The sequence below is a fragment of the Protopterus annectens genome, chromosome 5.part1 (genome assembly GCF_019279795.1).
Source record: "Protopterus annectens isolate FY-2018-M chromosome 5.part1, PAN1.0, whole genome shotgun sequence".
NCBI classification, from domain to species: Eukaryota; Metazoa; Chordata; order Ceratodontiformes; family Protopteridae; genus Protopterus; species Protopterus annectens.
In genome coordinates, this window is record NC_056736.1 from 369,410,194 (window position 1) to 369,426,517 (window position 16,324).

The window sequence follows — 16,324 nt, forward strand, 5'->3', positions numbered from 1 at the left end:
GGTGGTTGTGTTTCTGATAAAACAAAGGCAATATCCTAGTTGGTAATAGAAGACACCTTTGCCTGTTGCTGTCCTTGCAGGGTTTAAAAGTTATGTTGAGATTTTGTTCGACCAAAAGTTGAGGGAGTTGACTTTGTTTCTAGTTTTTTCAATATGCATCTAAATGTTTAGGTTTTGTTCTAACAAAACCTGCAAGGTATTTGAAGGAAATTGTGTTTTATAGTTTTGTGTTGTTTAGGTCTGAAATTTGATGGGACACACATAGTACTGTTTTAGTTTTTGAAGGATTAAGTATTACTTTATGCTTGGAGGGAGTACAGGTTAGATTGAAGCTGGATCTGAATATCTGTGAGGTTGGACATATAGATAATTGTGTCATCTGTGTAGAGAAGAACTGACAAGATGGGGAGCTTCTAAGAGATTTTGTTAATAAGATGGGAAATAGAAAAGGAGCAAGAATAGATCCTTGGGGAACATCAGACTGTAAATGTGCTTTACCTGATAGGGATGCTCCTATTTTGGTTTTAAAGTATCTCTTTCAGAAGAAATTTTTGAGCCAAGGAAGAGTATCTGCATTAATGCCAATGTCTGTTAGTTTGTTAAAGAAAATGGAGTGCTCAGTGAGATTGAAGGGTTTAGTTAGATTTACAATTGTAACATTAGTGAGGTTGCCTTTGTCTGTATTAGACACTATATTGTCTGTTAGTGTCCAGAGTGCAGTCATACAGCTGCATCCTGGCCAGAAACCAAGTTAATTTAGGGACAGTAGGTGATGTTGTTCAATGCATTTATATATTGTATTTTATTTATTTATTAAATAGGTAAGCTCAATGGGCACCAGTGTCCATTTTCAGGGGGAACTTGTTCACAGTGTCTCTTTTGCTGACTTATTGATAATCACACAGTTTGCAAGTAGAAGTTAAGGGAATCAAACCCAGGACTGTTACAATACTACTGGATAAAGCTCATTAACATCTCATAAGATTATTTTAATTAATTTTTTTAGTTTAGTTTAGTTTAGTTTGAGTACAGACTGTTTTTTGCCTGGGTTAGGATTCCTCTGTAGCACTCTGGTGTCCTAGCCTTTGCTTAAAATATTGAAAAGACCCTTTGTGCATAGTGTAGTTTTCCTTAAAGGTAAGCTTGTCTGAATTGTTTCTTGACAGTCTGCATGCACAGCTCACAATAGCTCCCTTAACTTTATGAAATATAATCATTATGTTCTTTAAGATGCAACCTTTATTGTTCTCTTTATGTATGCATTTAATGCCAACTTCTGTTATATAAAGTATTTTGTTGTACTTTAATAACATTTGCACCATTTTCCTATGTTCTTCTTGTTGTTCTTCTTCTTTCAGCTTTTCCCGGTTAGGGGTCGCCACAGTGGAACTCCGGTCCGCTTATGATTGGCAGTAGATTCTTACAGTGCTGAAGTGCCAGCCCGACGCCCAACCTTCAACGAAGGCACGCCCATTCATGCATGTCTTTCGAACACCACTCGACCGTGGAGAGGACATGCAGCCTTCACACAGAAGGCGCTCGAACTGGAGAACCTCTTGCTGTGAGGTGACACCACTACCACTGCACCACCACAGTGCTGCTTGCACCATTTTCCTGTACAGGACAAAAAATATAAATCTATAGCTTTGTTCAGTATATGTACTATCTTCATTCACAGGACCTTGTTGTCCAACTTATATTTATATAAAGTATTTTGTTGTACTTTAATATTTGTCTACAATTTTGTTTTTCTGCAGTATAGGTAATAATCTTCATACACAGGACCATGCTGTCGAACTTATGCTCATATTTTTAAGGGCTTGATAAATTGCAGGTCATTAAAATAAATGAGTCTTTTGTCATGATTTCACATAACAATGAAATGCCTGGCTAATGATGACCAGCACCCCTCCTATTACTGGTATAGTCCTCTTTCATGCATTTACAAGTTTATGTTAAGAATACTGAATGGCTTCAGAGAAACATACAGTCCTCTGTGGAATGTTTTGGAGCATCTGTTAAAGTTTAGGTCACTTCCAGTAATGAGAGTTTTGTGAGCATATCTTAAGTCATTTTCAGACTTTATCATTAATGGTAGGACATGATATTAACTTCCTTTAAAAGAATATGCTTTTGGCTACATTTTCGTGACATATACAAATCTCAATCAAACTGCCATCAAGGATTCTGATTTCTTTACTTTTTTCTAGGGAAAATACATAATATGATACTAGTACTTCTATAGTGTTAAAATACTTGACTATAAAATGTTTATTAAAGACATTTTGGGATTCTTACCTGTTTTGCTTCAGATCATGATCGAGTGACTACAAATATGAGACTGTATATTGTATCTTAATGGGGATATTATGTAATTTCCACTTTCTTATAAATATAAGACTGTATACTGTATCTTAGTGAGAAAATTGTCATTTCTACTTTCCTATAAATATAAGACTGTATACTGTAGCTTAGTGGGGATATGATATCATTTCCACTTTCCTATAAATACAAACCTGGATACTATATCTTAGTGGGGATATGATGCCATTTCCACTTTCCTATAAATATGAGACTGTGTACTGTAGCTTAGTGGGGATATGATGCCATTCCCACTTTCCTATAAATATGAGACTGTCTACTGTAGCTTAGTGGGGATATGATGCCACTTCCACTTTCCTATAAATATGAGACTGTCTACTGTAGCTTAGTGGGGATATGATGCCATTTCCACTTTCCTATAAATATGAGACTGTGTACTGTAGCTTAGTGGGGATATGATGCCATTTCCACTTTCCTATAAATATGAGACTGTGTACTGTAGCTTAGTGGGGGTATGATGCCATTTCCACTTTCCTATAAATATGAGACTGTGTACTGTAGCTTAGTGGGGATATGATGCCATTTCCACTTTCCTATAAATATGAGACTGTGTACTGTAGCTTAGTGGGAATATGATGCCATTTCCACTTTCCTATAAATATGAGACTGTGTACTGTAGCTTAGTGGGGATATGATGCCATTTCCACTTTCCTATAAATATGAGACTGTGTACTGTAGCTTAGTGGGGATATGATGCCATTTCCACTTTCCTATAAATATGAGACTGTGTACTGTAGCTTAATGGGGGTATGATGCCATTTCCACTTTCCTATAAATATGAGACTGTGTACTGTAACTTAGTGGGGGTATGATGCCATTTCCACTTTCCTATAAATATGAGACTGTGTACTGTAGCTTAGTGGGGGTATGATGCCATTTCCACTTTCCTATAAATATGAGACTGTGTACTGTAGCTTAGTGGGGGTATGATGCCATTTCCACTTTCCTATAAATATGAGACTGTGTACTGTAGTTTAGTGGGGGTATGATGTCAGTGCCACTGCCTCATATACTGCTTACTCATTTGCTGGATCACAAACATGTACCACTCTTTTAACTTTAAAAATTGCCAGATTCCTAGGTTGGGGACCTCAGGTCTGCACTAGATGGCTCAGGGATATATAGGTCCATATTAACTATAAATGTTACTAAAGTCCAAAGCTGTGGTCCTCAGATCTGTTCTAGATGGAGCAGGAATATATAGAGCCCTTTCAGCTATAAATACTGACAAAGCCCTAAGTTTGAGGGCCTCAAAATCTTCTCCAAATGGAGTTAGCTCTGTAACATAGAGGGATAAAGCCCTGAATATGCTATAGACAGACTAAATTCTACTGCCAGCTTGAATATCAGTAGGATCTGCCCAGCAAGGATTGGTGTGAATTTTCACTACTGTCTCATGCATTCTGGGAGGAGGAAGGTTGCTCTGGATCACCACAAGGACACCACCTAGCAGAAGCACTGGCAGTGGTAGATTATAGTAGGGACGAATCATGCGGCTGCCTGAGGCCCATGGCTTCTTAGAAGCCCACTTCAAGAATGAACAATATGGATGCCTTCTGGTCATTTTAATTAATTTTATGTTCATCAATGCTAACTTATTTTTTACTCCTTTTTTTAAATAAACTGTTTAAATGCCACTAGGAGTATTTACATTTAGGTGGTTTAATCTGCTGCTTGCGCCTATGCAGTACTTGCCCTGCCACGAAAAGATGGGAGAGACACGTGTTGCTGAACTTGTTAGGGAGCACTGAGTTTCAGTGATGGGAAATTAGGAAGGTTTCAGGCTGCAGTCCCTAATTTCACAGAATGTCCTTGATTTTAGCTGTGTGTTCAAGTCCAGATTCCTTATTGCATTAATTACTTACTGGCTTTTCCCTGATTCTTACACTAAGGGGCCGTGAGTGTATGTGCTGTTTTTTTTTTTTTTTTAATAACAGTCATTTAAGTTCATAGTATGTTACTAGGCTATTGACCTGAGGGTCTTTACAAGCCTAGCGATTAAATCCCAGTATAATACTAAATGAGAGATCTCATCTATGCCCAAGATTTTTCTAGCAAGGACTGCCCATGTCTAGGAGAGAAGCACTGGCAATCCCCAGCAGAAATTTATGTTTTCCGATCCAGTCGTCCAGGTTGTGCTTAAATAGTGTCAGGGAGGTGCTCTGCTTGACATGTATTGGAAGCCTCCAGCAGGTCCTATTTATGTCACAAGCTAGATTGAGGTCTGTGGAACAGATGGCTGTAGTTCCATCTGATTTATGGATGTGCAGCATTTTCATAAGATTTGGGTCAGAAATTGCCCTGGAATACAGACATAAGTCACCTCTAAGTAGTCTATACACTACTAAGTAGAGTGACAGAGGCTTCAGCCTGTCCATATAAGACATGTACTGAAGATCCTGAATTTTCTTAGTTAGAAATCTCTGAGGTCTCTCAAGTTGCTGCAGGTGTCTTGTACTTTACATACCAAAGGGAGCATTATATTCAGTAATAGGCCTGATGACGGACAAGAACAGGTGAGTTATAACCTCTTTTGCTCTTCAGACGACACCTTTGCTAATCAGGTGAATGATGCGACATGCTGTTCTCACCACAGTAGACACATAGTGGTCAAAGCTGAGGTCACAGTCAGCTTGTGTTCCCAAGTCTGTCACTATAGAAGTGGTATTTAGGGTATTATTGGTTATTTTATAATCAGCTGGGACATTGTTTTTACCGAAGGGAATGATGATGCATTTTTTAGAATTTAGTTTAAGACCATGGCTTTGGCACCAATCACTGGTCTGTGTAACCCCCTTTTGAAGAACGCTGACATTGCAAGGGATTCAATGATAGCACCTAATTTGCAGTCATCTGTAGACTTAGTTAGCCACAGCCCCTTAATTTTGGCCTGAATGTCTGAGACGTTTTGCAAACAAGAGGGGGTGCAGCACTGACCCTTGTGGGACCCCACTGATGACAGGACTGCAGAAAGAGGTAGTGTCTCCCACTTTGACTGAGTGTTGTCAATCTTTGAGACAGTTTGCAACTAACCTGACAACAAAAGCATTGATATTCAATTGGGTTAGTTTGTCAGTGATACCCGAATGTGGGATTGTGTCAAAGGCTTTGGCCAAGTCAAGATAGGCTGTGTGCACAGCTTTGCCTTCCTCTATGGTTCTGGTCACATTCTCGAAGAAGTCCACCAGGTTTAGCAGGCACGACCTACCCTTGACAAAACTGAACTGGAATGGATCTAGGGTTTGGAGGTCACCTATATCCTTATTTATGAGATCCATGATGATTAATTTCATTGCCTTATAGATGAGGCTGGTTAAACTTATGGGTCTATAGTTACCTGGGTCTGTTGCCAAGCTGCCCTTGTGGAGGGGGATAACAGTTGCCGTTTTCCATTGAGTAGGGACAAAACCAGTACTCATGCTGTGGTTGAATAGGGAGCCTAGTACAGTATCTGGCTCTTGTTTAAGAACATTAAGAATGCAGTCTGGTATCCCATCTGGTCCCATGAGGGCTCTGTACTTAGTCTTAGAGAGAGAATTGATGACTTGCTCTTTTGGAGATGCAGGGAAGAGGTGATGTTGAAGATATGGTTCATTTTGTGCTTGGGGGAGATAGGTGGGGGCAGTTTTCACCAAACTTGTCTGCTAGCAAGTTTGTAATTTCCACAGGGTCAGTGTGTGAGATAACATCAACAATTAGTTCAGCACACATCTGAGTTCTACCTTTTAGGTTGCTGATGTAGCTGAAGAAAGCCTTATGGTTATCCTTGGCTATGGTTACTAAATTTTTCTCATAGCTGTTCTTTGAGGATTTTATGAGTTGTCTTATATGCTTGTTTAGTCTGAGGAGGGTGCTCTTCCAGTTCTGGGTTCTCACTTTTGTATTTTAAGACAGTACCTTGCTGTTTTTTTTTTAATAACAGTCATTTAATGCTGGATGTTACTAGGCTATTGACCTGAGGGTCTTTACAAGTCATCTCAAGTCTTTTACACCAAGATCTTGAGGATCTTGCTTTAATCCTATCAGGCATGGCTGTGTCAATGTAGATGTGTATATCTTAGTATAGCTGTCAATGTCATCTGTGGAAACTGGAGCTTGAAAGTTGATTATACCATCCCTTATGCGGGCATAGTTAGCTTTGGTGAAGTTTTCTGCCTGACTTCTCCTTTGGTGCTATTGCTACTTCAGCAATGACTAATTTATGGTCATATTTTACCAGTGCAGGCCCTAATCTTGACACATTGCATTGGTCATTCATACTGGTGAGAACCAGGTCTAGAATATTACAGCCCCTTGTGGGGTGATGCACTATTTGCTCCAGGACATTTGAGTTAACAAAGTCCAAGAACATTTTTATGAGTGAGTTTGGGGTCATATAAGTTTCCCAATTAATTGAGGGATAGTTGAAATCACCCATGACTTGGGTGTTAGATTATACTTTAATTGTCCCAAAATAAGCTGCATGGGCTTCTTGGCTCATGAAAGGGGACCTGTAACTGACAATGACATGAAGGGGGTCTTACCCACAGTAATTTGGACTTGGAGTATCTCCATAGAGTTATCTTGTCTAACCAGTCTAGAGGCGTAATTATCATTAATGAAGATAGATAGTCCACCTCCTTTGGTTCTCAGACCTTCAATTTTCAGTCAGAAAGTGTGGAAGGTATTGTAGCCTTGCAAAGCTGGGGTACATACTGTGACCTTGAACCAGGTTTCTGTGACTGCACAGGCATCAACATCTTCCTTGGAATGAAATGCTTCCAGAGAGTGCAGATTCTGACTTAATCTCCTAGCGTTTAGCAGTATGACCCGTAGTTTCTTTGTGTTTGATATTTTTACTCCGGAAATTGTGTTTTTGTGACCTTGCCTAAAAAAGGCATTATGGGAGAGGCTATTGCCTTAGCCAGCAACTGAAAGCCTAGAGGTGCCAAGTGAAGTCCAACTTTGGCAAAGCAGCATGGTCTATCCACCAAGTCATCCCAAGCTGACAGGAACTGGATCGCCTTAGAATGACACCAGAAACTTAGCCAATTATTGAAGTCAATCATTTTTGTTTATATTGTGGTATCATCCTAGACAAGAGTAAAATTCTGCTCAAAGCTAGGGACATACCTGCCTAGGACATGCATTCAGAGAGCTCAGTCATGTCTTGCTTCATATAGTCCAGAGAGGTACATCTCAAGTCTTTTACACCAACATGAACTATGACAAAGTTATAACGGTAGTTGTTGAGAGGCTTGAGTCCATGTGTGATCTGGCAAATCCTTCCACCAGACAGACAGCTGACCATAACCTTCTCCTTGTTTAACCTGCTGAGTGGGGTGCCTGTCTTTATGTCTCACTATAGAGTCCACCTGTAACTAGAACATTTGGAATAGATGTGCATTGCCTTAAGGGCCTATGTGTGAGACACTGGTACTAGTATTTTTATGTGTATTGGGTTCTTGGGGTGTAGTGTTAGGTACAGCATGTTTGTGTTTTGAAGGGCCCTGGTGTTTAGGTAGGTTTCTGGAGAGTACCTCCGCATATTAAGGTTTATGTGTTGGGTACATATTATGAGTAGGAGTCATGGTGTGTGAGCTGACAACCTGTTCAATGTTGCTATTTTGGGTGCGAGAGAGCAGTGATTCGAGATTCTTAGTGTAGGAGCATCTCTCGCAAATTGTACTTGAGTGATTTAGGAATAAAGGGTTGTCACTGTACATGCGCCAGTTGCTGCACTGCCTCAAAACACCCATGTCAACCAAGTCAGCAGGAGAAACAGGGAAACTAACAGTCCATTATGCATGGTTTCAAACAGGTATCTCCACAAATAAGGAGAAGAAGATGGGGGTATCTGGGAGGGGGCTATTTTAGGGGGACAAACCTATGGGTTGTATAGTAGGAGGTCTATAAAAAAAGGGGATCTGTAGGTCTGATGTTGATAGGTAAGAGGTAAAAGTGCTACTGCGTGGTTCACTGAAAAGCTGAGAGCTGTTTAAGAACTGCTCTGCTAGACAGCTGCTGCTTCTTAAGGGAAAATATGTCTACTGGCTCTTTTGCATCTATAACTGCCAAGAGTTACCCCCTCTGCATGGTGGTGCACAATGCTGCTCTACACGCAAATAAGACCAAAGCAGCTAATACAAACAAACCAAATAAAAACCTCAAACATAGCCCTGCACCAATGAAATAGCTCAAACGGAGCCCTGCACCAATGAATTAGCTCATAATGAGCCCTGAACCAGTAACCATCAATTAGATAGTCCTACTGTACGCTCCTGCTACAAGGGTACGGGATGGTCTGCAAAAGAAGATGTCCTGATTTTTAGTGCTCATTCCTCAAACAGAACTGGATTCAGCCAGTCTGAATCCAATCTATACTACGGCCAACAAAAGTACAACAGAATAAAAGCAGAATACTCTTTTTTTTTTCTTAAATTAAATAGGTAACAGAATAAGAAGCAGCAGAGTTTTGTTTCCTAAATTAAATACAGCAACAAAATAAAACAGCAGAACAGATATTTTCTTAAATAAGTAAAGCAGTAGTTGGTGTGAAATGCAGTCAAGTGCAACAAATGCAGTAGTAAAATTGAAACTTAGCATTTGTAGTTCTCTCGGATGGTTTGGTATGATCAGAGGAGCAGAGGCTGATTGCCTAACTCTGTAGCGCCTTTATTTATTTATTTATTTATTTATATTTGCTTACCAGGTTAGTGCACTGATCAATATTGATAAATCACATCCCTGGAGCAAAGTGTTACGGGGAATGATCAGCAGATGTTGATCTGCTTTTAGTGCATTAGCAGCAATTAAATGCTGATATTGCATTTGTAGTCTGAACTGAAGCACTTTAGCATTCAGTGTGTGGCATCTGCTTGCTAGAACAGTAGTAAGCCATGTGCTGCAGTTTTAAAGGAAGACATTTTTTTTTTTTTAAAGTCCAGTCCCGGGACTTCAGAATTGATGCATTTTGGTACTCCATGCATAGACTGTAGCAACTGCAAGATACAAATGTAGCAAGCAGTTGTTACAACTTAGAATGGGAGAACAAGGTTCTGCCCACCTCTCTCAGGTCAGGATTTCAGAAATTAAGTGCTGTAGCACTCTGTGGACTGTAGCAGCAGTTTTTTTTTAATTGGTTAGCGTTAAGGGAGATCACTGGATAAGGTAATGTCACCAGCATAACTCTCTACCTTTTAACACTAGAAATCTGGACAAAGCTTAAAATAATAAGTAAAATGAACACTGCTACAACTGCTAAAGCTGCCACTGGAAACAAAACAAACTGCAAGGAAAACCTTCGCAGACCACCACGGCACCAGAGTCCAACTGTTAAAACCATAAATTTATTAAGTAAAACTGTAAAATGCAGGAATAAAAATCAGTCCAATTAGCACTTTTGGCTAGTATAGCCTTCTTCAGATCATGTGTGAGTCCTGCTACAGATTTTATTTAAAACCTAGATGCTCTATCACAAATGTAGGGTGGACTACATATGCAAATGTAGATTCATAGTCATAGTATTGATTGGAAACATAGCAGCCAACTGCAATCTTAGAAATTAGTAGGCAGCCAGTAACAAAGTATGCAGTGGTGACTTTCCTATTGGATAAGCTTCTTGGCTTTCCCGTTAGTACAGCATACTGATAGGGGATTGTGACCCTGCCATGGTGAAAGGGTTTGCATGTCCCACTGATCATTACAACTGTGATAATGTTATGCTCCTGGGCAGGATGATAATGAATTATCCAAAAATGTGACTGCTATAATAATTCAGTCAAGGAACAAGAAAATGTTCCCTAAAACAAGGGCACCAGGATGTTGTCATGGCTAAAGGCCAGAGGATGATATTTACATTGTGGCCAGATGACTACCTACCCCAGTCAGACTTAGACATACCCCAAGAAAAGTGAGCTTAACTCCTGCAAGGTGGTAGGGACACAAGACACAGGCTTGTGCAAGGGGATTGACCTTAAGGACCCTGGCAGTAGTCTTTAACTCCTGGGGTATGGAGTGTCACCGTGGTCCTGCTAGAAATGATAACTTTTCTAGAAGATAAAAAGTACAAAGCACTGTTTCTGGAACCAGACTTTTCAGTTGTTTGTGGTATTTCTCTGTCTCTCAATCTGGAGAAGCCATTCAAGAGAGACTGTGAAAAGTTATGGGAATACTCGTAAGTCCCTGGTTCAGTGGCACACCACTGGAGTTTGTGACAGAAGATGATAGGACTGTGAGTTACGGAAAGGAAAGCTCTATTGTTCTGAGAATTTGCATCAAACGACTCTTCAGAGTGTTCAGACTTCTAGGAGGATATGGAAGGAGTGCTTGAAACTATACCATTTATATTGTCTCCATAGTCCTTCTGGGAGGCTTCACACACACGGGAAATTATTAACATACCTAGAGTGGGTGTGACTGATAGGAATGGCTTGGCTAATTTGAACCTGAGTGGTGAATTATTATTGGACTTCTGTATTAGTCTCAAAATATCCATAATGAACACCATATTTGAAAGCAAGTGATTGGTATTAGGGCATGATTCATGATTGACTGCAGTCATGTCAGTAGCCCCGAGGCTTTATGTTCAAGGCATTTATCTGATCATCACTTGGTGGTAGTAAGTTGGATTAGATGGCTGGAGTAGTACTTCTGCAAATGCAGGATTTCTAAATATGTGTAGTGATTGTATCCTGGAAATGTCTGTCTGATGCTTCTGTGGGGGATGAGTTCAATTTACATCTGCAGAAGAACTTCTTAATACCAGGGGAAGTTGAGACATGATGTCCAAATGGATTCTGTGCAGTATCTTAAAAACCTGAGGTGGCATCAGTAAGCTTTGTACAAAAGGTGGTCAGTGCTTATCATGCCCAGTCTGTTCTCAGCAATGGTGATCAAATACTGTCCTTGACTAAAGACATTGTAATCAGGAAATCCAGAACCTGAGGGAATGCTTTCTTTAGAGGGAACACTGCCAGAGGCAGTTGCTGGGCTGGTGTCCCTTCTATAGATGAAGTCATGTTGGCAGCCCCATATCAGTTCACCTTCAAATGACTCAGTTGAAAATGTAATCATTTTACTTTTCAGTAGATGTTTTTTTTAGAGGGTTTAAGCCATACCACCTTCACCTCAAGACATAATAGCAACAACTTTCAGATAGCTGTACCTCAGGAAAAGGAATAAATTGAACTACAGTGATCTTGTTCTACAAATCTGTAGTTCAACAAACACTTTGTTCAAACACTTGACACTGATTACCTTGTAGGATGATTACTGCTGAAGTTATAGTTGTGTTCTGACAAGGCTGCAGGAGTGAATGAGATCCAGATAGAAAGGCTGAGGTAATGGATATTGCTGGGGCAACCTGGTTACCACTCCTTTGTAATGTTCTGTGCAAGGTGGCAACAGTACCTCTTTATTGGTAAAGCAAGATAGTGGTCCTCATGTTCATAAAGGGGACAGAAGGATGTGTTCCAACTATTCACAGATGATGCTTCTTAGAATCCTAGCCTAGGAAAGTCTACACAAGTACAGTAGAAATGATACTTTGACAGTTAAACCTCTGATTTGGGAAGGGTTCCACTTAATTTCCTCAAATGTATCATGTTTAGATCACAAAACTAAGAAACTCGACTCTTACTCCAAGGTCACTACATCTTAGTAAAAGAGTTGTCACTAACAGGCAATTTAAAACCTTTCTCATATTTTCTCCAGGAATCTGCGAGATTAATGAAGCTTGTCATCAGGCATATACAAGTGATATAATCTTGCTCATATGTGCCTCAAGAAAAACTATCATGAGCTCTTAAACATTTAAGCTAAGATACTCGAGAAAGAATGATACAAACCTGGGTGACCAGAGCAACTGACTCTAAGCCTTCAGGAAGAGGAGTGCAGACCCCATCCTGGCCATAAAACAGTGGAACAATTGTTTTCCTTGCATATATATTATGATTGTGTGAATCTGCAAATACAGCCTACCTGTGTTTTGTGGACTTAGTGAAACCATATGGTCATGTACCTTGGACTGCTATGTGGAGGAAGTTAAACATTTTAGGGTAATATAGCTGGTCCTACCATTCAGTCTCTGTAGCTGTAGAGCAAAATCTTTGTCCACATTCTCAGTGATAATTATATAAATTCAGCAAAGGTGTAGGACTGTGCCAAAGGTGTGTTTTATCTCTCTACTGTTTGTGATGTTCATTAGCAGGTTAGCAAGTGCAATCAAGATTTGGGGAACTAAAGTTTGCATCTTGTTAGTTTATAGGCAATGTTATCGTTTTCGACTCAAATATCCGAGATCTCAAGGGTGCACTAGAGTGGATCATTGCTGAGTGTGATGTGGTTAAGCTGAAAATCACCTCCAGATCAAAAGTCTTGGTTTTCTCCCAGAAAAGAGTGTCTTGATATCTGCAGCTGAGAGGGAAGCAGCTACCTCAAGTGGAGGGGTTTAAGTATTTTGGGGCCTTGTTCATAAGTGAGTGTTGAAGAGATTGGGGGAGTGACTAGTAGATGGGTGCAAAGGTGGCAGTAGAACAGATGTGCCAGACTGTGTTGGTGAAGTGACAGCTGAGAGTCATAGGATGAAACGCTCAATCTTGTCCCCATCCTTACCTACGGTCACAGTTTTTTAGGTAATACCCTAAAGGACAAAATTATAGATAGAAATGGTAGAATTGAGACTCCTTTGGAAGATGACTATTCTCATTCTGTGTAACAAAGTAGAGCATATATATGAACATATATGTGTATATAAATATATATAAAACTGCAGAATGAAGATGAGTTTAATAGAAAGTCTTTGGTAGACATAATTAAAAGTGCTTTCTTAAATTGTTTCACATGAATAGCAAATAGTGCAACAGGCAGTAGAAGTGGCATTTCACAAATGAAAAAACGAGTGATGGAATAAAGTAAGGGAACAGCATGCATGCCATGTGAAATAAAAATGAACAGTGGAATAGAGATATATATATATATATATATATATATATATATATATATATATATATATATATATATATATATAATCTTACTAGCTAGCTTGGCATTTATAATTCATTATTAATTTCTTTATTTAGTAATTACCATTGTAGTGCATTGATTAAAATTCTTTTTTTTTCAGATGCAGCCCAGGTAAGAACATCACCATCTATCCATCATCAACCCGTTTATCCCATTTTTGCAAAATTAACTCATTAGAAAGAAAAATACACTTACAGCAAAGAAGACAATAAATATGTTGTTTCTTTCGGCTTTTCCCGGTTAGAGGTCACCACAGCGGAACTCCGGTCCGCTAATGATTGGCAGTAGATTTTTTACATACCGTGTTGCCAGCTCTGATGCACAACCTTTAATGAAGGTATGCCCATTCATGCATGTCTCCATGCAGAAGACGCTCTAGCTGAGAATCGAAATGGACAGCGTCTTACTGTGAGGCGACAACGCTACTGCAGCACCACCACCGCAGTTAAAGAAGACAATAAATATAAGCCTTGTAAATACGTCATGGCACCAGTTTTAGCCAGAGAAAACTGTTAAGAGTCTGTTGTGGTAGTAAGCCATTTCTACAGAAAAAAACATTGATCTCAAGTCACTTTACCAGTCTCAGTTACACAAATAAAACATGACCAAACATATACTTTCCTGGAACCTGCAAAAGTTTTGTTTTGATAAAGTGTGATGTTTGATTTGAACATAATGCAAATTACTGTTTTTTTTTTTTGAGTTGCAGAGAACACACAGTTGCTAACTTAAGGCAACAGGTTTATGACATGAGAGAAGACTTTATATGACACAACTCTACAAGTGTTCACTACCTTACAAAACTTTCTTATATCTTTCAAGCATCACACTTTTTCTTTCATCACCTACTCTTTCCAGCATCTCTTCTCTATTTCTATAACTTACTTTATTTGTATAATTCCTTACACTTTACACTTCTCTCTCTTTCCTCCTACCTTCAGTACTATTTTTCCTTAGCATTTGCCAGCACCATACCCTGTTACAACTTTATCTATTACTCCATGATTGCTCTGTGTCTCTACTCCTCAGTTGCTCTACTCATCCATTAACTTCTTTACATTCTTAAAATCCTCTGTGATTCTTCGATGCATTTAATTCCGTAAATATTTAGTGGCTATCATTTAAGATTTATTATGATACTATGTATAAAACTGCAAACTGTCTATTATTCTTCAATGTTTAGTGAAACTTTATTGTTTCCTTTTTTGTTTTCTATTTTGCTCTTTGGAGCAGGGAGCATTACCAGCCTTCCCTAGAAATTAGTGTGTGTCTATCAATGTTACTCCCAGTGGACCTATCACTAATCACAAAGTGTGCCTGTCAACCATCAAAAAAGCTACAAGACTTTCTTGTGAAGCAAAACAGATAAAAAAAAGTGTGTGTGTGTGTGTGTGTGTGTGTGTGTGTGTGTGTGTGTGTGTGTGTGTGTGTGTGTGTGTGTGTGTGTGTGTGTGTGTGTGTGAGAAACTGCAATGTATTGTTAATGATGTGAAGAATGTGACACTGAACAGTTAACAAAAGTAAATAAATAAGGGACACATCCTGCAGCTAGGATCAGTAAAGCTGAGCAAACATGTAAAATGCAGAACTCCAGCTATTTAGAACAGCTGTCTTCCTCTTCATCCTGACATAGCACCTATCACTACTTGCATTTGGTTTCTTAACAAAGTAACATTTGCCAGCATGTTACACAAAAGTGTTCCTTACATTATCAGGAAAAAATTAGGCTGAATGTTTTATGTCTCATTTTGTTCTTTATTGCAGTTTATCCTGATATATATATTTATTGACATGTATAACATCCCTCTGCACTACGGTTCGTACATCTACCCCCAGTGGGGCAGAGCACTTGGAATTTGTATGGGAGTCATCAGCTGTATGCAGATACCCATCTGGGCAGTACTGGCTATGTTAAAGGAGTCTGGAACCCTCAAAGATGTAAGTAGACATAGTTCAGGTTTGTGAAAGTTTCAGTGACTGTTGTACAATTGTCTTTTTATTTATTTAGTTAGTATTTTTTTCATCCTTTTTCTAGCATTCTTCCTTTTTGTCTTCCTTATACCATATTACTCATTTTGCTTTAAAGACAAGCAATTTCCTGACTGCAAAATCACGTAAGCTGTATAAGCATCAAATGTAAAGAAAAGAAGGATTAGGTAGGTGTCTGTAACTGTAAGGGAGCATAAAGGTATTGCTGTCACAGACAACAATACTGTCTTATGAAACTGTTATTAGCTCAGTACTGACTACTGACTGAGTAATGCAGATAAAATACTAAATAGTTTCTGTTATAGTCCTGGAAACAGTTACCTTATGTGAAATTCACTGGGATCAGAAACGTGTTTTGTCTGTCAACATTGCAGTTCTTATTCCTAAACTACTGGGTCATTTCTTAGCTGTTAGAGGTGTTGTGGACAAAAACAAAATGCAAGATACTAAAAGAGACATGCAGTAGGAAATCATAGTATGTAATTGATCATCTGCTCTTGATCATTGTGAAGCTTTGAAAAAGCTAGACTGAATGAATCTCTAAAAAAGCAGGACTATTTATTAGGAGATCCTCTTTAGCTGCTGCCTTGTCCATGGAAAATTAAAACATGAGTTGACTTTATCTATTACAATAGCATAAATCTAAAAGGCAATTCCAGTCATCAACAACTTATGCTGGGCATAGTCAAAGCCTTAACTAAATCATGCTCAGACGTTGCCGAGACATACTGCCTTCTCAGTGGAATAAGCTCCATTATCAGACAGATCATTGTTTGTATACATTTCAAGAAAGCAAGTCGCTATCTGAGCTTATTCACGAGTCAAAATATGCTGTAATCAATAAATGACACTCCCTCTATTCAGACCTCTAAGCATAAGCATACCTTGCATTCACATCAGTCAGAGATCTTATCTATGCTTTATTTTATTTTAGAGAATGGGCAACCTG

The 16,324-nt window shown here is 39.0% G+C and overlaps 1 protein-coding gene across 1 annotated transcript in view; it reads left to right on the forward strand.

The window, feature by feature from the left end:
- LOC122803429 (sodium-dependent proline transporter-like) overlaps positions 1-16,324 on the forward strand; it is a 906,432-nt gene that overhangs the window by 854,534 nt on the left and 35,574 nt on the right. The window contains exon 14 of the mRNA XM_044073039.1: positions 15,151-15,324. Coding sequence (XP_043928974.1) covers positions 15,151-15,324 — 174 coding nt within the window. The remainder of the gene's footprint in view (positions 1-15,150; positions 15,325-16,324) is intronic.